The sequence below is a fragment of the Etheostoma spectabile genome, unplaced genomic scaffold (assembly GCF_008692095.1).
Source record: "Etheostoma spectabile isolate EspeVRDwgs_2016 unplaced genomic scaffold, UIUC_Espe_1.0 scaffold333, whole genome shotgun sequence".
NCBI classification, from domain to species: Eukaryota; Metazoa; Chordata; class Actinopteri; order Perciformes; family Percidae; genus Etheostoma; species Etheostoma spectabile.
Window position 1 is genome coordinate 195,809 of NW_022605586.1, and position 8,900 is coordinate 204,708.

At 38.2% G+C, this 8,900-nt stretch overlaps 2 protein-coding genes across 3 annotated transcripts in view; both read left to right on the plus strand.

The window, feature by feature from the left end:
- Positions 1-4,505, plus strand: part of LOC116686218 (integral membrane protein 2B) — a 44,332-nt gene extending 39,827 nt beyond the window's left edge. For both annotated transcript variants that reach the window (XM_032511196.1, XM_032511197.1), the window contains exons 4-7: positions 1,054-1,203; positions 2,302-2,412; positions 3,864-4,014; positions 4,251-4,505. In XM_032511196.1, the coding sequence (XP_032367087.1) occupies positions 1,054-1,203; positions 2,302-2,412; positions 3,864-4,014; positions 4,251-4,339 (501 nt within the window). In that variant the 3' untranslated portion in view covers positions 4,340-4,505. The remainder of the gene's footprint in view (positions 1-1,053; positions 1,204-2,301; positions 2,413-3,863; positions 4,015-4,250) is intronic.
- Positions 4,506-6,546: 2,041 nt separating this feature from the next.
- The window catches only part of nek5 (NIMA related kinase 5), a 202,024-nt gene continuing 199,670 nt past the window's right edge, over positions 6,547-8,900 (plus strand). The window contains exon 1 of the mRNA XM_032511198.1: positions 6,547-6,675. The gene's annotated coding sequence lies outside the window, so the exon portion shown is untranslated. The remainder of the gene's footprint in view (positions 6,676-8,900) is intronic.

Genomic DNA, 8,900 nt, shown 5'->3' on the forward strand with positions numbered 1-8,900 from the left:
GATAGATAGATAGATATTTATTGATCCAAAAAATGGGAAATTACAGTGTTACAGTAGCAAAATATCAGTCCCACAGCACAGAATATACATAATATAATGTGTGGATCGGTTGCTGGAGAGATGCCACTTCACCTCCTGGGCACTGCCAGGTGCCCTTGAGCAAGGCACCGAACCCCCCAACCGCTCAGGGCTCTGGTCCAGCTGGCAGCCCCCTCATTCTGACGTCTTTTTGTTTTTGCATGATTAGGTCCTGAGCATGTGTGTGTATTTCAGGCCTGTGTGTAGTGGTTACTAACAAACAGTGTAAATTGTAATTTCGCCACTTTCCCCACAATTTCCCCACTTATATATATATATATATATATATATATATATATATATATATTATATTATATATAATATATATATAAAGATATGTATACAACTTGGGAATACAAAATGTATCATGCTTAATAGTAGGATATAGATGTAGATAAACCTATTGTGCAAGAGTCGTAAAGGACCTTGAAGACATGGTACTCCCCCCCCCCCCCCCACATTATTTTTTAATTTTCTTTCAGATACAGTATTAGGGGACCACTAAGGTCTATATAAAAGAGACTTCAGATACAGTATTAGGGGACCACTACTTGGTGTATAAAAGAGACTTCAGATACAGTATTAGGGGACCACTAAGGTCTATATAAAAGAGACTTCAGATACAGTATTAGGGGACCACTAAGGTCTATATAAAAGAGACTTCAGATACAGTATTAGGGGACCACTAAAGCCTATATAAAAGCATCCAAAGAACACCATGTCATGGGACCTTTAACTAACACCCAGTGATGAGGTGTTAAAAGTTGTATTGCCTGTGCTAGGAGTTTGATAAATTTGATCTGTCTTTGTCTCCTTCAGTGAGTGAACAATGCCAAACTAACTCAAAACAAAATTTGAAAGTCAAACCTATCATAAAGTAACCTTGGTTCAGACTCCTCTGTCTCCTTCAGGGAGCGAACAAAGGCAATGATTGACCAAATAACCGTTGGTTAACTGGCTGAACTGGTTTTGTAGGTGGAGGTGGATCTGCCCAACCAGTTCCACCTGCGTCTGCTGGAGGAGAGGATCCGTGTGCTGGAGGAGGAGCAGGTGGAGCTCATCACCGTCCCTGTGCCCGAGTTCGGAGACGGAGACCCGGCTGACATCGTCCACGACTTCCAACGGGTGAGATAGGGATCCAGCTACAAGCGGGAGTTACCCATAATCTACGCTAATATAATGGGGTTTAGTTTTAGTTGCTTTATTTCAACAGTTTTATTGCTTTATTTCAGCATTTTAGTTGCTTTATTACAACATTTTTGTTGCGATTTTAAACAATTTTGTTTTTTTCAAAAATTTTATTTTTTTCAACAATTTTGTTTTTTCCTAACATTTTGTTGCTTTATTTCAACATTTATTTATTCATTTCAGGAGTTTTGTTGCTTTGTTGCATTTTTTTCAAACACGTTCCACTTTCACCGCATAAATTGCTGAATTCCGCGCAAAATAATGCAGAGCTTGCAGGATTTCATAAGGCCGCATTTTCATTGCAACAAAGTCAGAAATATCTTAGCAGAAAGTTAAAAAAACATTGTTCACATAAGAGCAGCCATTTCCCCCCTGTTGCCATGAGCACATTATGAAGTGACGTAATTACGTGACAAGACAAACGGTCTCTTCTTCATCAAACTGCAGTTTTTGCAAGTTCCCGCAATTTCATCGCATGAAATTGCATAAATATCCCGCATATTCCATCATGTTTTTAAGAAAACATGCCGCATAATCAAGGATTTTTCCCTGCAACATTTGCATAAAAACTCTGTAGGATTGTAAGTTCCTCTGACCTCACTTCCTGTAACTCTTTCAGCTCCTACTTCAGGGCAGGGTCTTTTCCCTTTTCTGTATAGTGATGGTTAGATGGCTGTGTTATTTTTTGGGGAGAGTAGTTTGTAGAACTAGTACCTTGTCGGAAAGAGACTTGGTGAAAAAAAATTGGAAAAAGGTGACAAAAACCCTAAAAAACATAGAGAAAAGTCACAACAACATCAGGAAAAGCGACAAAAATGGTTGGAAAAAAGTAATTTGAAAGAAGGTGGGCCAAAAGTTTATGTGAACCTAAATTCATATGCAGGAATCAAATCTGGGATTTGGCCCGTGGGTCTCGGGTTTGACAACTCTGCTTTTATAAAAGCCTAAGGGAAAGAAAGGCTTTTCACAAAAACTAGAAAGCTAATGCTTATTAAATATTTTTTGGGGTCTGTAAATGTGTGTCTTGTGTCTCAGAGGTTAACTGCCTACCTGGACCTGAGTCTGAACAAGTGCTACGTCATCCCGCTCAACACCTCCATTGTCATGCCTCCCAAGGACTTCTTGGAGCTGCTCGTCAACGTCAAGGTAACCGGCAACTTCTCTTCAACTCACTTTTCTTTCAATCAGATCGTCAAAAAAATAAGAACTTGGATGGTTCCCTACAACGCTCTATCCAAGTAAAGTAAATGATCTTTCATTCAATTTCCGATTTTCATTTTTTTTTTTTTAGCATTTGAGAAAAAAACAAACAATACAAGAACATTGAAAAAAAGTACCAAACATGTCGGGAAAATTTTCAAAAAACAGCCTCTGTTAACTGTATGAAGGGTATTGTGATCAATATGGAGACACCAGACATGTCTGTGGACTGTTTCAGTTCTCTGCTCTCCAACAAAAACGTCAAAAAGCACATTTGTTTTTTAGAAATAGTGACAAAATATATTGGAAAAAAGGTGACAAAAACGTCGAAAAAAGCTCCAAAAACATAGAGAAAAGTCACATAAAAATCAGGAAAAGTGTCAAAAAAGATGACAAAAACGTTGAAAAAACGTTTTCATTTTAAATTTTGACCCAGAAAAAAAAGAGTTTCCGGGTCAAAGGGAAGACAACACAAGGGTTAATATTTTAAATTTTTTTTTTTTACTTTTTGGCCTATAGATAGATATTGATCCCAATAAAATGGGAAATTACAGTGTTAAAACAGCAAAATCAGTCACACAGCACAGAATATCAATATAAATGAAGTACTAGGATACAATAGGGAGTGGCAGTAGCTCAGTCGTAGGGAGTTGGGTTGGGAACCGGTGGTCCCTGTATGGACCAAAAAGTAGGGACTGTGGATTGGTAGTTGGAGAGATGCCACTTCACCTCCTGGGCACTGCCAGGTGCTCTTGAGCAAGGCACCGTACCCCCCCAACCACTCAGGGCGCTGTTTGGCTGGCAGCCCACTCACTCTGACATCTCTCCATTAGTGCATGTACAGATCCTGAGCGTGTGTGTGTATAGTTCAGGACTGTGTGTGATAACTAACAACGTGTGGACACAGAGTGTAAATTGCAATTTTCCCATTGGGGATCAACAAACAGATTAAAATTAAATGACATTTTTTTACATACATACAATATACATGAAATAATGACATAAAATACAAGAACAAATATTTGAAACAATAGGTTGATCTACATATGGAACCCCCAACGTCTGGTTCCTACAGAGACATAAAATAATGAAAGTCATATTTGTCTCTTTAAATATAACCAAAGTTTTCACTCTGTGTGTACTGTACTTTTCTAATATTTTAGACCTACTCATTTATTTATGTATTCAAATTTTTTTGTTGTTGTTGTCATTATTATTATGTTTTATTTATTTATTTACTTCTTTGGGTGGGAACTCTGTTCTGAGTGTTTCTGTATGTCTTTGTTAAAGCTAAAGCTTAAAATTGATTTGCTTTAATGAAAGCATAGTTTTGGGAAATAATCATATTTCCTTTCTTGGACTGTATTAATGTGTGTTATTTGTTGTCCCTCTGCCAGGCCGGCACCTACCTGCCCCAGTCCTACCTGCTCCATGAGGAGATGATTGTGACGGAGCGCCTGGAGCACGTCGACCAGCTCGGCTACTTCATCTACAACCTCTGCCGCGGCAAAGACACCTTCAAGCTGCAGCGCAGAGACAGGATTCTGGGTAGGAACCGGGTGTCTTTCATGCCTTTTTCTGTTTATTAACCCTTTAAGTCAAGTTTAGACCAAGGAGTTGCGACTAGACGAGACCGTTTCAGAACATCAGAGTGAAAAGTCTCGGCCGTCTGAACCGGCCCGTCTCAGCTCGACTCAAACCAGCTGATTTTGGGACGTAAGAGACTTATCCTGTTCAACAGCCAATAGCCTCACTCCCAGTGTGTGTGTGTGTGTGTTTTGCAGGTATGCAGAAGCGTGAAGCTCCGAACTGCCACAAGATTCGTCACTTCGAGAACAAGTTTGTGGTGGAAACTATGATCTGTGAGCCTTAAAGAGACCTCGCTGCCTCTCAACTGCTCTTAAAGTGAGATCTGTGTTTGTAATCCTCACCTGTTTCTGTTTCTGTCCTTTACTTCAGGTAGTTTGAGTGAGTAAGAGGAGTGAAATGTGAAGCTGTTTGGTAAATATTCATTGATTGTGATAGGGGGAAAAAAAGGATTTGTGTATTTTTTTCACTTTTCTGTACGCGGGGACTTTTCATGAAATAACTAGTTAAGTCAGCTATAAGATATTAAATTATTTTAATCAAATCAAAACTGCAATTATAGCATGAACATGTAATTTAATAGACAAAAGGTGGCCATAGTTGGCCTTTCCTTCAGTCCAAGCATACATTTTCTAGAGACTTTTGTACCACTCCTCCTGGTTGTTGAAGCAGATCAGTCCAGGGAGACTTTTGTATTTTGTTCTGCTGTAGCTATTAATACACTGCACCTGTTCTTTCTTAACTGGAAAATGATCTTAAAATAAGAGTGTGGACACATGCTGCTCGCTAAGCTTTAAAAGTAACTACATAAATAAGAAAATGAACTGCACAGCAGTGTTAAACGCACACTTATGTTAAAGTATTTTTCTCAAGGGTTGTCTGGCTTTTATGGAATGTGTAATTTTGTTTTTGAATAACTCTTCTTGTACTAATTTGTGTATATAATCTCTTATAGGATTTGAACAGACCAACACAATAAACAAAATCCAAACAACAAACAAACAGTGCTGTTGGGTGGTTTTATTTTGTTCAGCTGAGCCTACATCTCTCTTGATTTATTACCCCAATAAACACACACACCGAGAGAGAGAGACACACACACACACACCCTGAGAGACACACACACCCTGAGAGACACTCAGACACAACACACAGAGAGACACGCATACAGAGACACACAACTACACACAGAGACAAACACAGAGAGAGAGAGAGACAGCTAAAGAGACCGAACAAAATATTATTTTTGTTAATATTATTTTTAATATTATGTATTTAATTACAAATGTCAGTTTGCTAAAACTTCCAGTGTGGAATGAACTACAAAATAAACTTTATATGCACAAAAAATGTATAAAAAGGTGCCAAGCCACAAACCATGTACACTTATCTCTGAATGTAATTTTGTCCGGCCCCTTACACTTACTCTCTCTAGTTCTTTCATTTTCTGCTTTGATATTCTCTGATGTAGTTTATTTTTATTTTATTGCATGGTCATCATTCACTGACGTTTTATTTTCCGTTAGTGGATAATTAGCAAAATTGTTAAATTGAAAATATTCTGTTTAAGAGGTGTGACTGATGTCTGCTTGAATTGTCAAAACATGAAGTTTTTCACTGTTAGATTATGTACTTCTGTTCTGACTAAAAAATAAAAAACTGCTGTGTCAGGATGTGGCTGATCCTCGTGTCTGCAGCCGTCACCTAAGAGCACTGACCCCGAATCAGCTGTCACAGCGGCGCTCAGCCTGCCCGTCATTTGATCACAGTGGAAATGTGTCCTAGATTAAAGCACTAATCAGAGGGTTCTCGCCCAGGGGGACCATAGGAAAAAGCCAGGTGGTTGGTCACCTTTGAGGACCAGAGAGAAGGTTGTTCAGTGTGTTCTTATATCTACTCTAGGAGTTAGTAACACACACACACACACACACACACACACACACACACACACACACACCATCTACTCTTTATTTTCTGAAGTGAGGTTATTCTTAATCAGTCAGTTTATAGGTTATTATGTTCATATTGAATAATAAGTTTACTATTTACCATTGCACACATTGTACCATAGCACCTTATGGTCATTGCATTACTGTGAGTGATTTTATTTGCATTTTTATTCTTATGCATGTGTGTATATGTGTTGTGTTATGGTTGTCTTGCTCCTGGATGCCTGAAATTTCCTTTGGGATGAATAAAGAATCTTTCTATCTCTCTCTCTATCTTTCTTTCTCTATCTATCGCTTTCTCTGTCTATCTATCTATATCTCAGCCCAAAATCCCGAATATTTTCATAATAATTATACAAAGTGAACATTTCTAGCAAATGAGAAGCTGGAAACGATAAATATTTGGCATTATTGTTAGAACACGTTCAATAAATCATCAGAAAGTTGCAAAATAATACAATCTTTTTAAATGTTTATGGGAAACTGAAAAGAATTCTGCTACAACTCCAACTCCCAACATACTTTGCGTTTTCATCTCGCATTTGCCGTATTTTTGACCAACGGGTGTCGTTTGACTGTATGCAGTCACTTTAACGTCTCACCGGTTAAAACTCGTTGCAGGCGCTCAATCTTTCAATATGGGACTTCTCAGAACATGACAACTCTGTAAAAGGTAAGAGTAGATTATTATCTATCTGTAAAAACACACAAAAGCAGCTTTTTTATTACCGAAAGTGAATTTATGTTAGCATGCTAACATGGAGGCTAATCATCCGTGTATATGTCTCCATGGCAACCGGATTCTTCCGCCGGGGACTAGGCTTGTCTCTGCATAACCTATAGACTGTATATTTAACCATAGACATAATGATTTATTGTCTTGATTTATTATATAATTTATTATGTACATGTATATAACCGTTATTATAGAGTATTTGTATTTAACTGTGTGTGTGTATTTTTCTGGGTATGACGTAATAGGTTTTGTAACTGACCCTTGTGTTGTCTTGCCGTCAAAATTGAAAATTGACGCTTTTTATCGATGTTTTTAACTTTTTCTTACGTTTCCACGACGTATTGGCGATGTAATCAAAATACGGCGGGGATATGTAGTAGTTTGGTCGTTTGCTCACTGGCCGACGTCCCCGTGACGTCGCTGCTCTACGTTTCTGCGACGTGCAGCCGCTCTTTCCACGACGTATGTATATTTACATCGTTCTAACGTATGCCATACATCGTACAGATGAAGGCTTATATACCTCGTTCTAACGTATATAATACGTCGTACAGATGCGGGCTCATAGTTCTAACGTTTATTATACATCGTCCCAACATCCGCTATACATTTTACAGATATGATCTCAGGCACATCTTCCTGACATGTTTTATACGTAGATTCCAGGAAGATGTGCCGATCAATTGATCCTGCATTAACCCATTTAACAGGACTGGTCAGTATAGGTCACACGAAATTACTTTCAATATCTTTACTTAAAGTAAGAGATACACAATTACTTATAATACATTTTATTTATGAAGCACTTTTAAGGGTACTCAGACAATTTACATAGTTCAAATTATTTGAGAAAATAGCACACTATAACACATTAAAAGCTATTCTGAAAATAAAAAAAATGATCATGTAGCTATATTTTGAGACAATATCCTACTTTTGTCTATACTAAGGGCTAATGTACAAAAACATACGGAAGAGGATTAGGGCCACTGGTGAAAATCTTTTGTGAGTTCTGACTTTTTTCTCAGAATTCTGAGATTAAAGTCAGAATTCAGACTTTTTTCTCAGAATTCAGACTTTTTTTTCTCAGAATTCTGACTTTAATCTCAGAATTCTGACTTTAATCTCAGAATTTTGAATTTTTTCTCAGAATTCTGTCTTTTTTCTCAGAATTCTGACTTTAAAGTCAGAAGTATGGGTACCTGTAAGGGACCAACGAGAGGGAGTAACTTTGCATGATAGCCGGAGAACTACACGCTGAACATGTCGGATTTAAGGGAGTTTTTGCGAGTTTGAGGGGTCCCAGATGAAGCAATTTCATTACTGGAAGAACAAAAGGTGAGTAAAAAACAACTATACTTTGGTGTGGGGCCTGGTTTTTGTGAAAACTACGGAAATGCTGCGGATATGAAATGCACACACAAGTTAGCTAGCAACGTTAGCATGCTTTTAAGATACTTCATTTTCTGACGTTCAGCGTTTGTTGATAAGACACTCTTTTTTTTAGTGTTTTGTAAAGTAGTTAGACGGCCTCAGTGATGATTAGGCTTCCTGAGCGGTCTACACCGAAGGAATCCTAAAAACAAACTGATCACCTAGCTAGCTAACGTTAATATGAGCAACATCTTGGCTGTAACAGTTGAGCACGTAGCATGCTGCAAACGTTAGCTAGATTTTTCCAGACACGGATTTATTGTTCACAAAAGCATTATCGGGAGGGGAATTAATATATGCTCATAAAAAGTAACATTAGCGCCTGACTAAAACTAACCAGCCAGTGAACATAACAGCGTGAGACTTAGCGCTTGTTCTCGTCAACGCTCCGTTCAGTTTGTCATTATATATTTGCCATGCTTCATAAGTAAATGCACTTTAACATGATGAGGGCCAGTGCCGATTTGTTCCTGGTGATAAGACCGAGATTTTGGCAAAGTGTCCCTACGCAGACTCGTCCCCAGCGAACAGGGTTTTCGATGTTGATGCTTCATCCATAGACTGTATAAAACAGTGGTCAAAGCTAACAACGCGGTCTCCACACCGTGATCGAGTTGCAAAGTCAACAAACACCTCAAACTATTTCTCGTTTGTAACGTTACATACAAACATTCTCACAAGTTAATTCATCCACCAATTAAACTGGGCTGTGAACAAATAGAAGTTAT